Source organism: Mugil cephalus, chromosome 23 (genome assembly GCF_022458985.1).
Source record: "Mugil cephalus isolate CIBA_MC_2020 chromosome 23, CIBA_Mcephalus_1.1, whole genome shotgun sequence".
NCBI lineage: Eukaryota > Metazoa > Chordata > Actinopteri > Mugiliformes > Mugilidae > Mugil > Mugil cephalus.
Genome location: NC_061792.1, coordinates 11,320,784 through 11,345,431, shown reverse-complemented (window position 1 = coordinate 11,345,431; position 24,648 = coordinate 11,320,784). Strand labels below are relative to the sequence as shown.

Below are 24,648 nucleotides of genomic sequence, written 5' to 3'. Positions count from 1 at the left end.
GTTCCAGACGGGGGTTTAGCTAATTGATGTCTTTAAGCCTGTGTAATGGAAATCAGCAAAAACATGCATGAGCAACATCTGAAATTGTGATTTGTTTTCTTTTTATTAGCGGAGCAAAGAGACGCGTCAGGTTTTCGTGTTAACGTTGTGATCCGTGTTTATTGACTTGATGGCGAGCAAGAGGAGCTGACAAGAAAGAAAGAAAGAAAAAAGTCCTAATATGTGCCTTATTTATTTATTCATTTATTTATTTGCGCAGTGGGGCTATTTTTGTTCCCGGTTGTGATCAAACTTCTAAACCGGTTCCAACAAAAATTCGCCTCTGCTGACAAATCCCTCCTCCCTTAAAGTTCCTCAACCTTTCCCCCTCTGCGTGCCGCGCGTTGTCATTTTTCGCTGACGGTAAACAGTTGTTGAAGGTGTCAGGCGTACGCCAGCCCCTGTAAAGTTTTGGCCGCGTCGAAATCCAGCCCTCAGCGAGAGGCCATCTCGTCGGGGGCCCCCGCCGTCCTCCCCATGAATAATGCAAAGCTATCGACTGTGTCAGTTGAGCGCGAGGAGACGGCGGCTGCAGCGACGTCGGCGGCGGCCAGCCAGCTTGATATTCAGCTGCTCGAGCTGACTGGATGCCCTCACTTTGAGACAAACTGCTGGCGGACTGCTCTGACTTGAGCAGACAGGGCCCGAATCTGCTCGTACAGAGATGAGCGCGCTCCTGATCCGATCGAGTGGGCTGCAAACGTTCATATACCAGCACTCATGCAGATCCTCAGCAAAGAAAACGTGTGTGTATTTGCAGAGAGCTCCAGTGAGAATCTCCTGCCCCCTCGACACGACCAGTTCAGTCTCAATGCCACCGATCGATGGGCGTATTGATCCGCTGTTTGACTGTTTAGACAACCCGCGCAAATTCCAGCATAATGCGAGGCGCAGTGGATTTAGAGGCGCGCGCACGCCGTCCGCACCTGACCGCTCGTTCCCCCTCTGGTTCAGATGGAGACATAAGGAGTTGGAGCCTGACCGGCTGTCAAGGAGGCATGTGGGATGCAGCTAGCGGCCTGTGCCTCATTCCTTTATTATTATTACTATTTATTTTATTAAAGTTCAGCTTGGATTTTAGCATTTACTGAGGATTTAGTGGACGTGCGAACGTTGGAATGTACGCAGTCCTCCTGAATGCACCATGAAAGGGTTTAATCACAGTTCTTTCTCAAATCCTACTTTTATCTTTACACTGTATGTGATGTAATGAAAATATAATTAAAGTTTCCAGTAGTAGTTTGGTTTATTTTTTTGACCAAATGTCATCTAAACCACTGACTCAAGAATGCAAATTGTGTCTGGTTGTTGAGTGCAGCTCTCTCATCAGTGATGCAATCATAAGAACCGGTCAAAGTTAACATGGTCAAAGAGCTCGTGTGTCTTTCTTTTATTTATTTATTTTTTTTATTTTGTTATCCGTAGCTTTGCGCTGATTTATTCTGCGGAGTTGGCGGATCTTCGTGTGAAGTGTGCAGGATTTGACGCTTCGAAAACATGAACCGTGAAGAATCCTGCAAGTTCACAGGCTGGGGTAGAGGTTATCCCAAGCCAGGGCCGCTTCTCTAAAGCGCGCGCACACACACACACACACACACACACAGAAAGAGGCTTTCACGTGCACCACTCGGGGCGGGCGTTAATCTCCACCAACTGCTGTTGAACTCTAATCGCTTGCTTGCCAAGTGTTTGACACACTGCAAAAAATCAAAAAATAGGAAAACCCTATAAAAGTTTTTGTTTTTATATTATTAGACAAGTTTGCATTTTTGAATTCACTCTAAATTCACTCTAATTCACTATAAATACAGTAATTTTCATTGTTGTATTTAAGTTAAATTCATTTTTTTCTCTTTATTTTTTACAGTGTATTTGGCACCGACTTAGCCAATTGTTTTGAGTGGTAAACTATGGAGTTGTGGTCCAGTCTACGACCTGGCCGAGTGCATCCCCCCCCACCCCACTACCCCACATCTCAACCCCCTTCCCCTTCTAAACCACCCACACACACACACACACACACACACAGACAAACACAGCCCAGTGTAGACAGACATAAATGCATCCACAGATGGTGACACTCCGGCAGTCACTCCTGGGCTGTCTGTCTACGAGCCAGCGATGATAACACACACACACACACACACACACAGGCAGACACACACACAGACAGACAGACATATGCGCACAAACACACACACAGGCTGGCGGCGGCAAACACGGTGATGCATCATTGAGCATCGGCTGGTTTTCCTCTAACTGCTGAGGGGAAATCAGTGTGGTGTTAAGTAACCATTCATGTGGAGCCGAGACCACACACAAACAAACAGCAACACCTACTCTTCTAAAAATACATTTTACCTCACCAGAATAACACTCGATTGAATAACGCAAAAAAAAAAAACTCTCACGGAAGAGACTTGGGCGCGAGCGATCATTGATATGTTAATACACCTCCAGTATCGCTGTTTAATTCCCTTGACAAATAGCCCCGGCGCTTTCAAAACTCTTACTCGGATTGTGATATATTCATTTGTTGATGCATTGTTAATGTTCCCACTGTGGCTCGGAGTAAGCCGCGTAGGTAATCGCCCACTGCGGGGCTGTTGCTCTCGCTGTTTGTGATGTGGATCTTCCTGAGGATTGTATTTGAATAATGAGGGAGGCTGAAGCGTTCTCTTGTGCAGAGTGTCTCGGTGCTGCCACAGCGAATGACCTCTGAATAGTTGTTTTGGATTAGCCATCAAAGTCTTCTCTCGGAGTGGCCAATAGATAGGTACTTCCAGAAATGAGTCACTTGAAAATGATCATTGCCGCCGTTGCCGTATAAGATAATGGATAACCATTACACTCCATTTTCCCCAGCTCCTCACCCACACAACGCCTGCTCTTGAAATATGATGCATCCACTGTGCTTAGCGAGCACTTAATGTCCAAAAGCACCGTGTTTGTTGAGATTTACAACTGCGCCGGCGGGAGGGGGGGCCGAAGAAAGAGTGCGTCGTCGGCGTATAATGTTGTTCACTCAATAATTATCTCATTTTATTTACGAAGACAGACAGCTTTAGACGAGGTTAGAGGCTTCCTCTCTATTATCTCCACCTGCCACCCTTTTCTGCCGCAACCCCTCCTCCGCCGGCCCCCTAAATGACGTCCTTCACGTCGAGGACTTTCCAAAGTTTCCAACCAGGAGTCCTGTGTCGCGTCCTCGACAAAAAAAAAAAGAAAGAGTGTACGGGAAGGAGGGGGGGAAAAAAAAACACAAAATTACACCATAGCTCTCTTGCGTCGGATCGATGTCATTTCTAAAAGGATTAGGCCTCCTCTCAGAAATCTATTTTAATTACTGAACACACAGGTAAACAAAGTGGTGGTGGTTCACGGGTATGGATCCCGGCGTCAGGGGAGTATCGATAGCGTGTGGCCCCGTGTTAACCTCTGGGGCCGGCTCTGAAAGATCCCGCCGGCGGCAACCTCGGGTGGAGGAGGCGTCGGTCGGGAGTGGCTTTGTGGGGAATGCCAATGTGGACGTGCTTGTCACCTGACAAACACTGTAGCATCCTACTCCACTAGGGTCAGCTGAACCTATACCCTATACCCGTCCTGGGTTCGTCTTAGAAGTTCTGCGTAGCTTTAAGTCACTTGCCAGCTTCATCTTATGTTGCCCTACAATCTGTCGATCTCTTTACTAACATACTATGTAAAAAAATAAGGATAATTTAGACTAATATTCACGTACCAATACTTATATTAACAATCATGGTGTTGGAATCATGTTAATGTGTGTGTAAAGGAATTAAAAATTTTTGGGAATTTTTTTTTTTAAAAAAGAGAAATGTCTAATTAACTAATAATTTTGCGACCCCCTCTGCAGTACCTCCTGTTGAAGACCTGTGAGTTAGATTGATCTGTGTTCAACCTCCTGAGACCCTGCGTCCTCATATGGGGACGTTACGTTTCAGGTTTTTTGGGAGCTTCTTCTGTTTCATTTCGTCCTCACAATAGACAGATACTAGTTGGTGTAAACGCGCGATAGAAGACTTCATTATTTGCACTTCTGCTTTTGCACAGCAATGTTCAGACATGAAAATGATCAGTTTTATATTTTGTTAAATATTGGTGACTTTATTGTTATATTAATGAAATAATCCCAGTGTCCACACATGAGGTCATTGTTTTTTCCAAAAACTATTTCCTGTTCAAAGATGATGCTTAAGTTTTTATAGTTCTTAGGTCCTACTGATCCCAAACAAAGAGAAATGGAGAAAATAAAAATGGTTCAGTTCACTTTATTGTGGCTCTATTTCCATTTATTAATCAGTAAAAAGCTTATTTAAGTCCATACACCAGTAATGTTAATAAAGGAAGCTAATACATTAATTATAAACCGAATAGTAACTCTTTTTTTAAGGGATAACATACTCGCATATATGTTTACAGGTTGTATTAAGGCATGGGTCCTCAACAGGGGGGTCGTGACCCCTAGGAGGTCCGCGAAGGTACTGTGGGGGGCCGCTAAATCTTTGGTTGATTAGGCATTCTATATATATATATATATATATATATATATATATATATATATATATTATATATTATATACATTATATATATACATATATATATGATTTATATATATATATACATATATATATACATATATATATATATATTATATATATATATATGTTATATATACACATATATATAATATATATATATACATATATATATATATTGTGTGTGTGTGTGTGTATTGTTATTTAAATTTTCCCCCACAACTTTAAATTTCTTTAAATACACATTAACATGAAAAAAATGGAAGACCCCTGTATCAAGTCTTTGTCTACTCCCCACTAAGCCTCCATCTCCGTGTTAACGCGTAGAAACGGCTCCACTCTCTGACAGGTCCATTGCTATTAGGCTTAATTAACCGTCACTGAAGAATTACTCGAGATAATTAAGACTAATAACTGCTTATAAGCCCTTTAAGTCAACAGGTAGTTTATAGTGTTACATTAATCAATGTTAGAGACGTTTATAATTACTTATAAACTTTATTAAGGCTCATTTGTAGTCGGTAATTAATGCCAATACACCAGTCATGCTAATATAACGAGCTAAATGAAACATTTGAGGCTTTATTGATCACTAATATGAATTTATAAGACACTTGGCCATCGATGAAAATAGTTTTATGTCATGTTTTTGGGTAAACAAAACCCGTGTGTTTATTCGGCGTGAGTCACGTATGCCTCCCCCAACCCACCACCACCCCGCTACCCACTGCTATTGATGATCCGTCCGTGGGCTTCTGCCGGCTCGTGCTGGCTTCTCTGAGTGATGAAAGAGGAGCTGCGGAGATGCTGTTGGGGTCGCGACACTGTTAGAGCACAGTGGTGGTGAGAGTCTTTACAGATGTTTTGTTCGCCAGATAAGAATAATCTGTTTGCCTCAGCGGGGCCGATGTTTCTGTGTATGTGTGTGTCTGTCTTCATTCGCTGTGTGTGTTGACGTGTGTGTGTGTGTGTGTGTGCGCAGGGCCGTCTTTGAGGAAGGAACCCCGCATGGAGCCGGGTGATTAGGCACGCTGCGCTAGTCACAGGAAATGGAGTATCTGACGGACAGGCCGAGTGCATTATAGATGAATGCCACGCGTTAGCGGCTTTGAGCCCCCGCCGAATATCTCTCAATTTCCTCTCCGAATGACAAAAGAAGCCACGCACAATTTCCTTGATCCGGAGCATTTGTTTAACTGCGCCCTACCCATTTAACCCATCCATTCAATAGTCTGTCTTGTAAAAGGAAATTTAGACAGTGTCAATTTATACAGCTCTAAGGGAAGATCTGATACCGGGGCGACGGCGATGATACGCCTCTGGAATTTAGTTACAGATTTCAGTCTTGATTTCTTCCGCCGGCTAAATTTGGAGCCTAATGTTTTAAAACATTAAGCCCAATTCCTCCGCAAACATTTTTTTCCAGTGTTTGATGGTCAAAGCTGCGCAAACTTATCAGGAGGTCAGAGATTTCAATGAATATTTGATTTTTTTTCTCTCTTTTTTTTTCCTTTTTTTTTTTTTAAAGACGCTGTCATTTGTCAAATATAGTTAGAGCACGGCTCCGAGCTGTCATCTGTACAGCAAGGCCCCCCCTCCCCTCCTTTCCTGTCTTTGAGTTAGTGACAGCTCATCTCTCCCGGTCACTGCTCGCCGTCTAGACTTTGAACTCGCACTGTTTACTCCCTTATCTGTTGTTGTTGTTGTTGTTGTTTGTGTCGTCGCTTTGCGGCCCGACTAGTCGTTGTAATGGTTAAGTTGCGGCTGGAGCCGATGCCTTCAAAAGATTGAGTTTTGTTGCCTGTCGCAGGGAATGATGAGAAAATTTCACAATTTTTTTGGCTCCAGTAACGACGTTTCCGTCAGCGTCAGGCGTTTCTCGCTCCAGCACGCTAAAGACGAATTTAGCCGTGCGTGCGTCTGACACCGGCTCATGACTAATTTCATAATTAATTGCCTTTTGGAGGACCTAATCACATTATTTGACTCTCTCCTGTAGGTTGCGTGCCAATACGCCCGTAGCCTGTGGCTTTAGTCGCAGTGTGTCGGACTCATTAACAAGGCAGTCCGGAGGTTGTCAGGCGCACACGAGAATATGCACACACACACACATCGTTAAACAACATACAGTATGCTGCATATTGAGGGTTTTTTGTGTGTGTGTGTGTGTGTGTGTGTGTGTGTGTGTGCACCCTGGCAGTGATTTCGAGGTTAAAAGATGCCCTCTGGTGTATTTTATAAGGATTTGAATAACTGGCTGGTTAAGATTTCCCCAGTGGTGTGCGGAAACAGGTCTCTCTTGATGAAGTTATCACTTGTCACGTTTGCTCCTCTTCCTCCGACTTTCGCCCGGGAGGCTTTTAAAAAAAGAAGAAAAAAAAATAGAAAGACAAAGATGAATCTTGTCTTTAAATGCGCGTCTCTTTTTCCCAAACACATGCGGCTTAATTATGACGTTACCAAAATGGGCAGTTTGCTTCTGACACCCCGCTTGCAGAATCACACAGCGGACAGACTTAAAAGAGCTCATTAGCTCTCTCTAAAGAGCTGTTTACTTCACACACACACACACACACACACAAACACATGCACGGTAATAGGCAGCTCTGTTGATGCAGATGGACGCCGAGTGTAATGAGAATGATTAGGCTTGTGTGTGTGTGTGTGAAGGCTGAAAAGAGGAGAAGAAAAAATAAATTAATAAATAACGCGAAACGAAGGCGGAGGAGATTTTTGTCGGATGCTGCTTCGACCGATACACATTTTTTTTTTTTTTTTTTTTTAAGAAAGAAAATCTCTTGTCTGTCCAAATGCTTTGCAAATCTCCCCCGGGCGCTGCGAGCCGCGAAAGACGCAGGAGGAAATCAAACGCGCCGCAGACCTTGTAGCTCTGTCGAAGTGCTGTAATCACTTCTCGGTGCAACGTGGAGCAAAAAATAAAGAAAATAATAAAAAAAAAAAAAAAAAATGGTGAATGGAAAGAATTCGGCTACCCTTCTGAAACTCGGACGCGGCTTTCATCCGTAACCTTGATGAAGGCCACCACAGCCGAAACACTCGTCGCCGTATTAAAAGTTCCCCACGAGCTAGCAGAATTCTTCTTTTCATAATTTAAATAAGAAAAAAAGAAAAAAAGCCTTGAGAGTTTATGGAAAGATGCAGCCAGAGTAACGACAGTTGGATGCTTGTCTTTTTTAACATTTGAATTAGAGGAAACAACCCTGAATGATGGCAAAGTCAATCCTCCTCCATATGTTTGGGAGAAGGAGCGGCGAGTTCAAAGCGCTCGGTTCAAAGCAGCTGTCCTCATTTGAATAACGTAGCGTAATCGCTATTACCTTATTTAAATAGTGCAAGTTATCATTTGGCCTTCATTTGCATTGCTGGGGTAATCACAGCGTCTCTGCATTAACCTCATTATAGAGGAGATGAAAGCCCTGATGGAGTCTGACACACTCTTTTATATATGTTATCTTTATTAATGATGGAATCAGAAAGAGTTGTGTTTATTTAAACAGAGCACAGAAAGAGAGTGTGATGGAGTGTCACATATCCGCATGACATGCAAGGCTTGTTTTTCCCTACAACTACGTCCTCACTTCACTTCCAAACAAATGTTGTCTTCGCCATATTTCTTAAGAGACTTGTTTGTGACAGAGGGCGGTTGAAAAGTCTTCTCTTGCAAAACAGGAAAAAGACAAAATGCCTAGAAAAAAACAACAGAAAACACACAATCAGATCAAAATAACTGCAACAGGCTGTCATGGAGAACAGAGACGGACCGGCAAACCGAGGCTAAATACAAGTGGAACAATGAGGCACAGGTGAGATACATCAGGGCGGGGCTACCAATCAGGGGCGGGGCTAACCTTCAGGAGTGGGGGTAACAATCAGGGGCAAGTGAAGACATCTGAGAGCTTCGGAACTAATGCACTAACAAACTAAAACAGGCAGTGCTCAATAAACGTGATAGAGCTAACTGTGACAAGATTGGTTAGCTTCTATTAGTTTAGGGAACAAATTTATATCAGCCATTTTGGTTCGTGTCTGTCCTTCTTGTTTATGTTAAAGCCACATTTAAATCTACAGTGACTAGAGATTGACAGTCCTGTGCTGCTCAAGATGCTGTGGACCCGTGAAGCCCATACATTGCCCCTCCTCCACTGCACGCAGCTGGAAAGCTGGAAAATGCTTGTACTTGTAGAAATGTTGCTAGCCAGCTAGCTGACGTTTTTTTTTTTTAAAGAACTAATAGTGCAGGTTGTCAGTCAACCACTGTCCACAGTTTAGATTGTTGCTGTTGTGCTGTTGTTGAGTTCAATAAATATTTATGTTGAATTAAGACTTGGAACATTTGTTATTGTGTAATTTTTATCCTGTAAATGGAGAAATCGGCAGCAGGTATCGGCCGTCGGCTACTTCTGGTGTAAAAATAATCGGTATCGGCCCTTAAAAATCCATATTGGTCAATCTCTATATAATACATCTAGTCCTCCAGTCCCTGTCTGGTGATCTGTGGTTTCATACCCCTAAGGATGACGGTGCACTCACAGAACCTGAGTTACATTAGTAACCATTGTTCAGTTTCTCCTGTTTGCTGCAGCGTACACTTGCAAAGAATCATTGCCAGACAAACACGTGGTTGGTTTTAAAATAAATATAGAGCATATAGGGAGAGACTTGCTGCTTTTTGTGACCTTGTTTGACTAGTTTTGAATGCAGCGTTCATTTATATTCCTGTATTCCTTCAGCTTTAAATTATTCAGAAGTGGCCACAGAAATTTGAAGCTAGGTCAGTTATGTTTTGAGTCTTTTTTTTTTTTTTTTCATGTACAGTAGACTGTGTCAGTTATGTGAAAAGTAATTTTACACACAGCTTTCACCTGATACGTCTTTGTCTGGGCACATTAGTCTAGAGTTACCTAACCAGAAGATGATTCTAGTTTGTGATGAAAACACATGTTCTTTACTCTGTTTCATGTTAACTTCTTCACCCGTGAAAGAACCGAACACAAGAAAGAAATCCGTGTCACATCATGAAATGGGCAACAATCACACTATTTAGTTTCCCTCTACTGCACAGCTGAATTCACTATGAAAATGGACTTTGTGCTTTGTCACTCAGGTCAAGTGCTTGATGACAGTGTGATTCCTTGATCGCCGGCGGAGGTCAGTAATTAGATTACTGAAAGGAAGAGAGAGCGAAATGCCCCTTTAAATGAAATGTGAAGGTGGATATTTCCGCAGCGGAATCACAATGTAGACTGACCCACGGTGGGTCCTGTTGCAGAGAGGGAAGACGTGCAGTGATTATAGCTCCTGAATCAGACGGGGAGTGGACTGCGGGCTAGAAAAAAGATATATATAAAAATCTATATACTTCAACAGTCTAATGTGGTTTAGAACGTCCTTTTTTTTTTTTTTTTTTTTTTTACACGCCCGTCCTCACCCTCTTCAGCCATGTATTATTTAGTAATGCTCAAAAGCTAATGTTGAAACAGCAGAGATTTCATGTACCCTGCCAAACCCACATCCAGGCTGCAGGGAAGACATGAAGCCAGAGAGCGGTTCTTAAATTCCTTCACATGTTTGACGATCCCCCCCCCCCTCCTGCAGTGTTAAAGATTGATAGACAATTTTGCCTTATTGAGGAAATAACAAACCACGTCCTCGTTTTGGATTCTCGCAGTGTTTGAATTTTCTCAGCGAGCTCTGAGGTCACGGAGATCGGAATGGCTGCAAGGAATCACAAGTAGTCATTACTAAGCTGCACAAAGGCTCTCCAGCGTTAAGTCTGCGCAAATAATATTTACAGAGACTTTGACTTAGATCGACTTTATTGATCCACAAGCATATAAAAAGTCCCTGTAGAAAAAAGTAAAAAGGAAATATAGGTGTGCGATTGTTAAAATATAATAATATTAATAATAATACAATACAATTGTATTAGCAAAATATACCAGAGAGAGGTTCAAACATGTGCAACAGTAGGGTGTTGGTAATGTTTTCTGCCTCCATTTATCCCTTTATTAAAATATGTTGGATTCATGTTAATGAAAAAATATATAAAAAATGTCTAATCAATCAAAAATTTTGCGACCCCCCTGCAGTACCTCCGCGGACCACCTAAGGGTCACGGACCCCCTGTTGAACACCTATGGCCTAGAGCCTAATTTCCTCTTATTTTATCCAGTTTTCCCCTTTTAAATAATATTAAAAGGAGCCTCCCAGCTGATATGAAACTTTCCCCTTTTTAGCTCTTTGTCTGAGGTGTTCCCTGCTCCGTACGCCGATGGTTTGGTGGTGGTGGTGGTGGTGGGGGGGTGACGGGCTTTGCCAGCCCCCTGCAAGACTCCCCTTGGCTAAAATGTTGTAAATTAACGCAATTAGCAGATCGCCATTCTGCTAATTAGGCACTGGCGTCTGCCGAGAGATGGCTGGAGAGGAGAATCAGAGAGGAAATAGGAGTCTGGGGACACCCCACCTCCCTCCTTCTGCATGTGTTACTAAACAAACACAAGCTTCGAAAAAGAGAGCAAGAGAGTGTGAATATTACGCCGTTTGTGCCTTTTGCTTTTTTTTTTCTTTTTTTTTTTTTGCATTAACGGATGGGAGGAATGGATTTTATTGTCCGCCGCGCTGCTGCTTTACCCACACAAGCGCAAAACGCACACACATAAAGCAATTCTGAGGCAGGGATTGCTCACTAGACCCCCAGCTGTGGGTCTCTACATGCAACCGCTGGCAGTCAATAAGTTGGAGGAAGCCGCCTAAATGACACCGATATTATCCTTTATTTGTGTGCACTAAGTCAAATCAAACGGGGTTCAATCTGCCGCGCGGCTGCTGTGATTACGCCCCGTCCAGCCTTTGATAGCGCCGCGGCTTTGATAGTGAGACAACGATGGAGTGCGCCGTGTGACTGTCAGTGTTTGCAGATGGCATTGGCTGGGATTAAAGGAAACAGTGGCTCTCCAGCCTCCCGAGGCAATAAAGGGGAGAGCCAGGTGAGTGTGTGCCTGAGATGAGATGGAGCAAGGAAGGAGGGGAAGGGGAGGGGAGGGGAGGGGGGAGCGCGCGGGGAGTAAATAAGAGGAGAGGTGGCCGTGGAAGAAAGGGAATGAAAGGGAGAGATGTATATCGAAGTGGATGGAGTCGGAATAAAAGGAGGTGACGAGAAATAAAGACGGATCTCGCCGAAGGGGGAGGAGGAAAATGGACAACACTAAAAAAAAGAAGAAAAAAAAAGCAAAGGGTGGAGGGGGGGTGGGGTGGACAAGGCACAGCGGCAGGGACTCATGGATAAGAGAGGCAGACAGAAAGGTAAAGAGAATGGTGGAGAGAGGAGGTCAAGGTGGAGCTGTGCAGACAGGAACTAAGCTTGAGACACATAGTGTTGTAATTCATAGCTCGCTACAGCTCCTGTGTGCGTGCCTGTGTTTGTCTGTCTGGGTCAGTGGATGTGAGTGTGTGTGCGCGTCATCACGCCTGAGTGCAGGCATAGATAGTTCTTTTTTTTTTTTTATAAACGTCTGTGTCTGAGTACAGGTTTGTGTGTGTGTGTGTGTGTTGAATGAAAGCACAAGAGAGGAGTGGGGGGCGGGGGGGTTGGTTGGATGTGTGTGTGTGTGTGTGTTTGTGGCACTCGGCGCATTTTCAAACCCATCTCCAGCCACCTCAGATGAGCCGGGGATTATAGAGTGACCCTCAATGCCTCTGTCTTATTGGTCTGGCCAGGGTGCATTAGGCTGCCGTAACCAGCCTTTCTCCCCCCCCGTCCTTCTGAGCCGCGCTACGCCGGCAGACGCTCCCTGGCAGAGTCCTTACGAGATGTACGAATTAACAATTCCCGCGCATGATGATTCACCACATAAGCCTCCAGATAAATAGATAAATATCCCCTTTTTAATTGACCACCCTCCGTTTGAGCCAATTTGAAGGTGTCGCCGTTCCAATTATTGCTGAGACAGTTTTGTCGGTTAACGCGCGTGTGTCTGTGTCTCCCCCAGGCTTAAAGATGCAGTGGACCCCCGAGCACAGCCAGTGGGCCGAACAGCACTTCGACATCTCCTCCACCACGCGCTCCCCAGCCCACAAGGCCGAGGCCTACAGGGCGGTGCCCGGCCACCTGCAGCGCTCCGCCTCCTACCAGTACGCCTGGGCCAACGACGACATCTCGGCCCTGACCGCCTCCAACCTGCTCAAGAAGTATGCAGAGAAGTACTCGGGCATTCTGGAGATGCCGGGCTCGTACCCCGAGGCGGCGGGGGTGATGAACGGGCGGAAGGGCGAATCGGAGCCCTGGCAGGACGGCGTCTACCCCATGAGCTGCATCCCAGAGGGGGTTTCGGTCAGGAAGGGAGGGGTGGCGGCGGCGTCGGAGGTGGTGTCCGGCATGTGCAGCTCCCCGGGCCTGGCGTCCAGCACCCTGAGCGAGCCCAGCTACTCCAGCAGCAGCTGTGGGAGCCACACGGCCACCTCCCTACACTCCTCCTCCATGGCCTCTCAGGAATACGGCCCCGCGTACAGCGGCTCCTACCTGCACAGTAGTTACAGTTCCCAGTCCGCCCCCGCCCCAGCACTTCCCTCCCCCCTGCACAGCTCCGGGCTCCTGCAGCCGCCCCCTCCTCCGCCCTCCCACCCCACTTTAGTCCCCGCTTACAATGGCGGCTCCCCCAACTTGTCGAGTTATAATTACCCCCCAGCAGGCTACCCGGCTCAGAGCTCAGTCGGGCCAGGATACAGCCCTGGGGGGGCACCCCCTCCCTCTTCGTACCTCCCCTCGGGCATTGCTGCACCCACGCCACTTCCCCCCTCTTCCGCTTTACCTGGATACCCATACCAGAGCCACAACCTGACCCCAATTGCACCCACACCTCTCAACAGTAGCTCCTCCAACTCGCTGAAGAGGAAAGCCTTCTACATGACAGGCCAAGGAGAGATAGACTCGTCTTACGGTAACTTTGGCTATAGCCAGACGCGGAGCTCCGCTGAGAGCCCCATGTACAGGATAGCAGACAGCAGCAGCGCAAATGGAGGCTCCAACAGTGCCGGCGGTGGTGGATTCGACAGGAGTGCTGAAAAGTCATCGTTACCTTTTAATCCTCAGAAACAGTCAACGATGCCGTCCGAGCAGCAGCAGCAGAGGAAGTACAGCAGCCAGGCAACAGGTGGGCCACTGACTCCACCGACCTACGTCTCCTCCACCCTGGGGGGCTCCCGCTCGGCAGACTCTCTAGCCAGCTTCACCTCCCCCTCCCTCGGTGAGCAAGTCGCCGAGGATCACCGTCTCCACCTCTCCCACTCAGCACCGGGGCCTACCTCCTCCTCATCCACCTCCTCCTCACGACACGCTGAAGAGCAGCTTAAAGCCAGTGACCCTCACCTCCTGGACATGGTTTCCTCTGAAATCGTTCAGCAGGGCCCCCCGGTGGATTGGAGTGACATTGCAGGTCTAGAACTGGCCAAAGCCACCCTGAAGGAGGAGGTCCTGTGGCCAATTTTGCGTCCAGATATGTTCAGCAGTTTGGGACCGGCCCCGCGTTGCGTGTTGCTGTTTGGCCCCAGGGGCAGTGGCAGGACGTTGCTGGGCCGCTGCCTGGCCAGTCAGCTGGGGGCGCCGTTCCTCCAACTCAGTGGTTCCACATTGGCCACCAAGTGGCTGGCAGATGGAGAAAAAATCATCCGAACTTCATTCCTGGTGGCGCGCTGCCGTCAGCCCTCGGTACTGTTCATTAGCGAGGTGGACATGCTCCTGTCGGCCCACCTCAGCGAGGAGAGCCCCATCAATCGGCTGAAGGGCGAGCTGCTTTCCCAACTGGACTCGCTTCTTATGGGCTCAGGCGAGGACGGAGGCAACCAAATGTTGGTGGTTTGCTCCACGAGCAGACCCCAGGACATGGACGAAGGGCTGCGAAGGTACTTTGCTAGGAGGGTCCTGGTGCCCCTGCCAGAGAGCGGAGCCCGACACCAGATCATGAACCAGCTCCTGGCCCAGTCTCAGCACAAATACTGCTTGAGCGAAGAGGAGCTGGCGCTGCTGGTCCAGCGTACCGAGGGTTTCTCCGGACTGGATCTGGCCAGACTATGCCAGGAGGCCCTTGTTGGTCTGTTACATGTCTCTGCACAGGGCATGGACATGACGGGTATGATGCCCCGGGGACAGATCAGACCCCTCACCTACCAGGACATTGAGAGTGTCTTTTGTAAATTCCAGTCCAGTATATCGCAGAAAGAGATTGACACTTACACTGAGTGGAACAAAATGTTCGGCTGCAGTCAGTGAAATGATAGATCCCGCCCTTGAGAAAAAAAAAAAAAAAAAAAAAAAAAAAGAGGCTTCCGCAATTCCTCCCCTCAGGGCAGAAGCATTGTGCTGGAGGGAACGGCACACAGAAGGCCAACACAAGCCCACTGAGTTCTCACAGGCAGGGTTGAGATGCACCGAGAGACCTGGTTTGAAGAGACAACTGGCAGTTTTGCAGTTAATGAGCAAGAGTTTTAATTTGAAGGCTTGACACTCCAGAAAGCCAGGCATTGTTTACACATTGCAAGCAAGTTGGCTTCAGAAGAGACGCCCCAGTGTCTGTGTATATATTGTTACGTTGTTCTTCTTGAGATTTAGTCGGCTATCCAAGTGCCTGAAGTGGTGCTTTCTGATTTGTCTTTCTTTATTTGCCTCACAATCTACATTCATGGCATGAGCTGATGATTATTAAGAGCTTTAAAACTTCAGCAGTGAGTCTGAAATACACAGGTTGACAGTCGCCACTGATGGCGGGTCAGTCGTCCTTGCTAAGAGCAGTAATCCGATGGGGCAGCAGTAGTCTGGGCCCCGACTCACATCCATCTCTTCTGATCCTGTCTGCAGAGCAAACGTAACAAACAAACAACCAACACTCAGGAAAGCGTTTGTGAATTGTACAGTACCTCAAGATATCTTGATGAAAAGCACTAAGACCTGAGAGGAGAATTTGGCAGTGTTAGGTGTACCTCAAGCGGCTAGGTTACATAGCAAAGAGGTGACAATGAATGTACTAGATGTGTTCTGGATTGATGGAACATAATCTATAGTTGGACTAAGAGAAAACATTGTCTTTGTGTTTTCCTCACGGCAGGTGCTTTAGTTGCCTGTTTTCTACTTGACCAATCCGGAAACTTATTTCCATTGCTCTTCAAAACTGTAAAACCGTGTTGCCCTGCTTTGTTGTTTTGGGGTTTTGAGAAATGGGGATGTGTTGGGGCGGTGGGAGTTGTACATTTATTAAAACCATAATCAACATTGTTTATTCTAGGCTATATGTTTAGGCTGCATGGAAGCTCCATCAGTTTATCAGCTACTGTAACTTCTGCGCAAAATATGGGCTCATTTGTCTTACTGATAGCAAGGTATTGTCTTACGTGGGTGAATTTTACTTAACTCAATTTGAGGAATTGTTTTACATGTTTGGAAATGCACTTAACTGCTTTCCCACTGAGAGATATGTGACACAATTAAGCTAGTAGTAGTAGCAGGTTAGCTTAGCTTGGCTTAAAAACAGAAACTCTGTCAAGCTGCAGCAAACCCCATAAACATGCAAAATTCTATGGATTAGACACCGCCAAGCTAACTTGCTAATGGTTTTAGCACGTTAGCCTCCAACTCTCAGCAAGAAAGCAAGTAATTGTGTTTCTCAAAATGTCAAGCGCTTATTTAATTCACAGTGTTATCAAAGAAACGACAATAATGTAATTTTGTCGACTTTACCCCTGTTGGTTTCAGACAGTCTGTCTGTCAGTTAGCATCAAGGAAGCCAACAGGGAAACATTTCCTCGTCTGGCATCTCATTTTCTAGTTTAAAGTCCAACTGAAATCACCTGTTGTCATCCCTTGCGTTAGTTCAGCACTGTGCTTAAATGAAATAGCTAAACCACAACTGAAACAGTTTGAGTAGATCCCATCTTGACATTACAGTTTTTTGCTAATGTCTTGTGTTAAATGTGTCCGCAAAAAAAATCTCTTCATGATAAATGTCAGACAGACTAAAACTAAGCTAACCATTGTAAGTGTACACAACAAAGATGGCCGCCTTTTCAGATAAAAGTTTAAATAAATAGTGATTCATGCTGAAAACTAAATCTGGGTGCCACAAATAAAGCTAATGTGCACATTCTCTAGGAAATAACACTGCATTGTTGCTAAAGTATTAGCTTCTTCTCAAGGTAACCATTTTAAACATGCACACCAAAGATGGTCAAATACAAAGAAAGCAACAGAAATTGTCAATATCAAGCTGTTGTACTTGCCACATTTTAAGGGAATCTACACAGACAATGATTTCAGCTGGACTTTAAAGTGATAAAGAAATGCAGATTTGTCGAGTCGCTCCCACTGATTAGATGCATTTGAACTGGATTAGGTATAGAACAGGCTACCGCTCCTGTTATTTAAATTACACCGGGTCAGTCATCTAGTATGTATCTCACATCTGTGGAAAATCAACCGCAGGTCACGGGTCACTTCAAAATACCAGTTCTGATTGACTGATTCAGTAATGCAATTAGTAGCATCATAGCCGTGATGTGAGGTCCAACCAGTGGGCATGTGTCCCATACACAGTTGGCAAAAGGGCAAATCAGGTTGCATTCAGAAAACTGATTTCAATCAAAGACGTTTAGAGACACTAATCCAATTCAAATCATCGGTACCTTTTATTATTTATTTATCCATTCTTGTGCGTGTTTTCACTATATTATACTGTAAGCTACCCGGATGGCGTGAAGCACATAATCTCAAGTGCATTTGGGTTCGTACTTTTTGAGTGGGAGATTTTGGCACTTGTCTTAAAAAGTCCTTCGACATTGAAGGTTCTCTTTTGCCCATTGTATTACATTGGAATGTATTTTTTATTTTTTTTGTCTTCTCCCCCTTGTCACCGTGTGAGAAGCTGTCCCTTAGCTCTACTGTCAGAGTACGTCAGATAGTTTATTGCACATGCACTAAAGCATTTTGTTTTGTTGGAATTATTTTATTTGATTGTCCAAATTGGTAATCATTACATTTTTTTTATTATTAATGTTTTTCCTGTTTTGTTTTTTACAGTAGTATGTACACGAGCTGTGTTGCTATCTATCTCGTGGGCGGCGTCGGTGCAGCACCTGATGTATGAGGAGGATGAGGAGGAGGGGGTTGCAAAAAAAAAAAAAAAAAAAGTTCTGCTGAGCATCAGCAAAACTGACGGAAAGGAGAGACAGGCAGGCAGCGTGGCGGCAGCACAAGGGGGGTGAAAGCAGAGTGGTCCGTCAGAAAACCACCCTCAAAACAATCTGTACCAGAATTCCTTCTGTCAGCAAATCCTCTGGAGGGAGAGTCCCTATGGACAGAAAAACCTACTAATGCACTTCAGAGCACACAACAACAGCACAGGCGTCCACCATCTCCCTCTCATTCTCTACAGCCGACCAACAAACGACTTGAAACACGCCGGTCAAACGCTTCGCTTTTGTTCGTCCTCTTTTGCGTCACTTTTTTCTACATAACGCGCGAGTCCTTTATTTTAATTCTTTTATTAATCTTTAAATGGAGTTCTTCTTTAAAGCATTTCTACCTCATGGCTATATAAAAAAACACACACACACACACACGTGGTATTTGATTTACGTCTTTCCAAATGTCTGTGAAGAAGAAAAAATATATATTGAAAAATTAAAAAAAAAAAAAAAAAGGGAGAGGAGAGGAGAGAGAGACACCATGAAGTTCGGAGCAGTCTACCTCACATGACTGTACGTAAAACATTGAGCTGATGGTGCAACCTGCAGGCTGCAGCATGCACGAGGAGTGTGTGTCGGCCGTGCGTCACACAAAAACACACACACAGGCGATAACACTGAAAAAAAAAACAAGAAAAACAAAAAAAAAAAAAACATTCGTGAGGATGGAACAGTCGGGGTCGACCCTGAAAAGAAAAGGGTGACCCGGAAATGTATAATCCAATACATTTGCTTTAATCTTTTGTGAACTACTGTGGTTGTGTGAATGTGTATATACGTGGGCACACTCTTCTTTTTTTTATTTAGTGTGTTGGATTTTATAAATTGTTAGTATATATAACACACTTGCACAACTTTAAACCAGAGTGTAACGTGTTTTTTTTTTTGTTTTTTTTTTTCCGTTGTACATACCTATACATACAATACAAATGCACCACTTGTTTATATGTGTGAATATGTTGCCATACTTGCAGTCAATGTATTTTCATGTAATCTGAGGTACAAGCAGCAACAAACGATTCATTAAAGACATTTTCTTGGGAGATCAGGTCTTGTGCATTTTATTTATTCATTTCTTTTAAGGGATGAATTTAGGGAGAAATTAAAGATTAATAAAAGAAATTATTTATCAGTCAAAGGATTGGGTGAAAAAAATAAATAAATAAATGTATTGTCCTGCCAAAAAATAGCCCAGCTGAAAAATCGCCTTAATGAGCCTTGAGTTAGTCACCCTTGTGTGCAATTATAAAATCATCCGTGTTGCGCGGGAAGCCAACGCTGTCACTTCTCTCATTAAAATGTAACAATTCATTTCTCTTGCTGCGCTAAGAGCGGCAAGACCGAAAACATTAGAGCGTTAATTATATTCCTCCATCACAAAGAATTTGGACCACGCGAGTGCTCTTAATGAAAATGATGCCCTTTTTTTTTTTTTTTTTTTTTTTTTGCCCGGTGCATTTCCGAGGTATCATTATATAGCCGGTGGAGAGGTGTGGGAAGCTGCAGTATAGCCTCTATAATTATCTGTGAAAACTCAAACACTTCGCGAGAGGTGAAAGTGCACCGCGGGCTGCTGTTTTCTTTATTTTCCCCGCTTTGAAACATGCTATAGACATGATCAGGAATAATTCACGGCGGGAGCTTTATTAACCGTCAGGTAGAAAGTAAAATCCAGAAAGAAGAAATTCACTTTGCTTTGCATGCTGGGATGAAAACAACCTGTATTCATAAAGCTGCACTTGGCAAGAAATTATATGAACAAGCTGCAAATCCAGACTTTATTTTTTTGTGTATTTGTTCATAGGTTTTCAGCAGAACCCCCCAAGGGGCTTCACGGAGGTACTGCGTGGGGGTCGCAAAATCTTTGGTTGATTGGAAATTTTTTATACATCCCTTTCATGCATATTGGTCAGTACAGTGGACAGCTATTCAAAAGCTGTTCTTTTGTTTATGTATGGGTTTTAGTGTTTTAGTGTATCAGTCAACACAGCGAACACTTGTGCATCACTCGATACACTTCTACCAATTGGCCAGTCGGTGGAAGTACTTTTTTTTTTTTGTTTTTTTTGTGTTAGTAAAGAGAAAAAGGCAGAAGACGTTATCTTTATGTCCGTTATGTCAGGTATGTTTATCTTAAGATTTTAATGCAAAATGATGTTAATATTGTATATTTATAAATAGCACTGAGTTTAAAACATAGGTATTCAGCAGGGGCCCCTAGGGGCTACGCCGAGGTACTGCAGGGAGGTCGCAAAATACTTGGTTGATTAGATATTTTTATATATATAGATTTTTTTTTTTAAATTTTCACCCACAAATTTAAAATTTCTTAACATGAATCCAACATATTTTAGTAAAGGGATGCACAGAGGCACAATATATGATGTATATTTTATATTTATTTATTATATTTACAGCAGTTGCATACCCACCATACGGTTGCACATGTTTAAAATAAGAAAATGAGTATTTGAACCTGTATAGTTTGAGTAGCTTAATACTGAATGCAAAAATTATAATACAAATGTATATTTATAAACAGCACTAGGCTGAGTTTAATGTAGAACAAATATAGTAGGTTGAGTGTCCACATGCGAGGACCCCGGGCTTCATCTCCTCTTTCTAAAGCCTCCTAACTCTGTAAGCTTCACACTTTTGCTCACTTTTTTTTTTTTTGCGTGACAATTAAAATATGCTAAGTGATCGTTTTCCTTAAGTAGTCTTAAAATGTGCAATCTATTCAAATATGAGAGGAAATTGCCCACAGCTCGCAAAAAAAAAGAAAGAAAGAAAGAAAAAGAGGTGGTTTAACAGGAGGGGGGTAAAGCTGGAATATATTATGCAAATTACACAAAGGACTTTACCACTTGAAAGCCTAATTTTCCTATAATCAGCACACTGTCGCCTAATATCCCCCCCTCACCACCACCGCCGCCACCCCACCTCTTATTAAAAGTGACTGTTCTTTTGCCGATCATCAGATGGCTCTATCTGTCGAGCTGCTCCGTGAAATGACTGCAGCCTGCCAGACTAAATGCTAAAGCATTTTGCCGGAGCTTTTAGATGATGGTTACATTCCCACACAAGTAATTATGCGCCGGAGAGTCCAGAAATAAGGTTTAATTATACAGTAATCGCCTGTGATGGACACGAGGAAGTGGTGAGCAGCGCCAGACTGCAATCCATCAATGACAAACCGCTGGCCAGTTTTAATTCCTCCTCATTTGCATCCTAACCTCCACACCAAGTTGCACAAACGCCGTTAAATGTTAATAGGACCTGTCTCGCCACTCAAAATGAACGCTTAAGCCTTTTTTTTTCTTTTTTACTTTAACTCCTCCTCCTCCCCCCTCTCTCTACGCCGCACTTTCAGTTTCATCTCTCAGCCGCATATCTATCCCTCCTTTTATTCCTCTCCATCATCCTCACGTCGTTTTCTCTCCTCCCTGTCATCCCGTCTCTTTCTCCCCTCCCTTTTTCCCTTCCTCGCGGGCCCCGCCGCGGAGGAGGCACGCAGCGGTCACTGATGCACTAATTGGGAGCAACACTTACAGTTTTATCTCCCCCCGCCACTAATAGCGGGCTGCACTGAAGCAACTCACCTTAGGATGAGGAATGGATGGATGAGCTTGGAGGTAGTGGGAGGAGGAGGTAAAGGAGGGAAGAGGAAGGGGGGGGGCAGTCGAGGCCTTGAATGAGAAATTCCTCCGTGCAGACCGCGGCGCAGACTCACAGTGTGAGATTGGGCCCTCAAGCCATCATGGTTAATCCATATCCCGCAGGACCTCGGACTCAATTCCCTGCTTCATTAATTGAAAACGATGGCCCTTTTTTGGTGGGTGTGAATAAAACAAGGAGCCATTTATGACAAGGGGGGGAGAGAAAAAAAACTATTTTGTCTGGTTTTGTTCCTGAAGTAGCTGCAATCTCATTATGTCTCTGTGCTGCATTTCAAAATGTGCTATCATCTTTGTCTTGATTGTCTCCCAGCGTCGGGAGAGATAAATACGCGCCGCCGCTTCAGCCGCCGCCGATGCCACGACTGTTTTTCACTGAATCATTTGAAGTCTTATCAGCCTTTATGGAAATAAAGCCTTTGCTTAATAAACTGTTTCACAGGCTCTGGGAGAGTAGCACATAAACACCTTTTTTCTCCCGACAACGCCATCATTAGCGCATCTTGTTCAATGCTTTACATATAATTGGAATCAACATCTATTGTTCGCGTTCTTGACCTTCCACTTGTTTTCCAGCAGACACTCAGAAACATTGTATTACTGCTGAGAGGGAATCTTAACTAGGAGAACACATGCTAAGAGCCTTTGCTTTGTTTTATCAGGGGCACATTGTTTCACTTTGAATATAACTTGAAAACTCCTACCTCTCTGGTTTAATGATAAAAAAAAAAAACAACCAACGCGATGCCGTGTGTTCTAATGTGCATTTGAAATTAATCATGTGTTGTTGACATCTGTCCGTGCAGGATGACATTAGGGGAGCCGGAATAAAATCTAATTAGTGACAAGTGGCAGAAGAAGTTCTGAAATTCTTCAGCTGTTACACTAAACAAGCGTAAAATGCACTTAATGCTGCAGAGATCAAACATTTTATATTGAAAAATGGTGGTTTTTGAGAAATGTCTTGCTCCTAAACAGCTAATAAATCCACATAAAATGACATATTCATTCAGTTCTACTTCCCTTTTTTTTAGCAGCGTCTTTCAGCACGTTGTTTTGGTTTTTTGGTTGACTCCCTCGGCTCTCATGTAACGAGAGAGCGAAGCCAGCGCAAACTGTATGAACTGCTGCTGCTTTTTGTTTTATTGGATTAGCACATTTTTTTCCCCCCTCCGGTATACTGGTTATTAGTGTCCAGACGTGATTATTCCAGGAAATGTTTCACGCTAAAACTTGATGCACCACTAGCGCGAGTTAAGGAGGGTCATAAAATCAGTGAACTGGCCAAATAAAACGTCTTTTTTTCTCGCTCGCCATTGGCTCAAATGATCATACCAGACCAAGCAAAGGCTCCAGCTTAGTACTCTGTTTCTGCTATTGAGCTTTGTACATCAAATATGTTGAAATGTAGGCTACTCTTGGCCAAGTTTGTTGGTCCTTTGACCTTTGCCCCTGCCCTGGAAAAGACAAGACAAAGAACCTCTTTGATGTGGGAGGAAAACGAATTTTGTAGAGTATTGGCAGTGAGTTTTAATACGTAGCCTGTTCTTCTTTCTTTCTTTCTCTCTGGTGGTCGTTCAACCTTTGAACCATCGTCTTTCAACCTTTGCCCAGAACTGAAGAAGCTACTTGGAAGAGTCCAGTTGCCTTTGTTTAACGTTGTGTGGATAATCCTTGCTAATCATCACTAAGCAGGTCCCAACAAAACCCCTGAGGATGTTGAACTGGTAAAGTGTGTGTTCCACTTCTATATTATTCATAATTGCGAGCCACGGGCGTAACTTTTTGGCTCGTAGCCATCATTTAAGCAGAAAGGCCCGTGCTAGCTTGCCAGAGCTAGCATCCTCTTCTGTCCATCACCACAGAATCGGTTCCCAATGCAGACCAATCAGGCTAGCTCCCAATCTATAACGATGAAGAGTATTTTATCAAGCTATGATAAGTTAATAATACTAATCTAAATTTTGTAAACATTAAGCTAAATGTAGCCAGTCTAAACTGGAATTTCTTTTCTGATCCGCTAACATCCTGTGTGGTTTACTATACACCTCCCATGCAAATTGGTGGCCTTGATTATGCTAATATATTATTATGTTAATGGTGTTCATCTTTAATAATGCATGATGTTGGCATATTGATAATGCATTGAATTTATTGTTATGCAAATTCTAGGTTAGGAGCTTATTAATTGACACTTATCAGAGACTCTAAAGCTTTGGCTGCATTAATTAATAACGCAGCCTCTCACCGTCTTTCATTTTTATTTTTTTTATTTCTTTCAGGCCTATCTGTCTTATCTACACGGTAGCCTTCACGATCAGAGATGCTGTTTAGGTTTAACAGCTGGCTGTTATCAGTCCCGAGATTCAAAGGCGCCAAAAATGTGATCTATTTGATCGCGCAGCCCCCTTCGCTAACGGAGGGGGAGTCAGACGTGAGTCATCCTCGCTCCCAGCTCCCGCCTCCCTCTGCAGAAGAACTTAAAACGAGCCCTTTTCCGGCGTCACAGGAGGTTTTCCTTCAGAAACACTCTCTCTTTTTTTTTTGGTTGTTTTTGTTGTTGTTGTTGTTGTCAAATTGCCTAGTGTTCACAGGCTCTCGGGGACGGGCTGTCGCGTTAGCAGTGAGTGGCAGACGGACCGACTGACAGCAAGTGAGGTTGTCTCTGGAGGATTCCTACTGAGGAGGTGTCGCTGAGCGAACTATCAGGGACTGTGATGTGCATTGGGCTGTGCAAGAGACCTCCACAAAGACAGGGATTTTTTTAATTTTTCTTTTTTTTTTAAATTTTATTTTATGTGAGTGACATTATGAGCGATTCATTAGCTGTCTACCTTTTCTCAGATCATTACTCATCAGAGCCTTTCCTCCACCCAGACAGTGATGGACAGCTTGAAATAACTCCATCTCTGCCTCTCTGATTGATTTCATTACAGCACATACTGTACCAGCTCTGCGATGCAACCGTCATTTGATGTTTTCCTTCAGCGCGAGGAGGAGAACCCCTCGCTTGCTGTTACTGTTTCCTCCACAGCGTTGGAGGTGCAGCTCCCCCACCACCCACCACCACCACGTCTGGTTTCCTCTCGGCCATAATGCCACATCGTGTATAACCGCCGATGGAGACA

At 44.2% G+C, this 24,648-nt stretch overlaps 1 protein-coding gene across 1 annotated transcript in view; it reads left to right on the top strand.

Annotated features, from left to right (window-relative positions):
* LOC125000875 (fidgetin-like) overlaps positions 1 to 18,886 on the top strand; it is a 33,612-nt gene extending 14,726 nt beyond the window's left edge. Inside the window, exon 3 of the mRNA XM_047576619.1 lies at positions 12,605 to 18,886. Coding sequence (XP_047432575.1) covers positions 12,605 to 14,880 — 2,276 coding nt within the window. The 3' untranslated portion in view covers positions 14,881 to 18,886. The remainder of the gene's footprint in view (positions 1 to 12,604) is intronic.
* Positions 18,887 to 24,648: the final 5,762 nt, after the last annotated feature.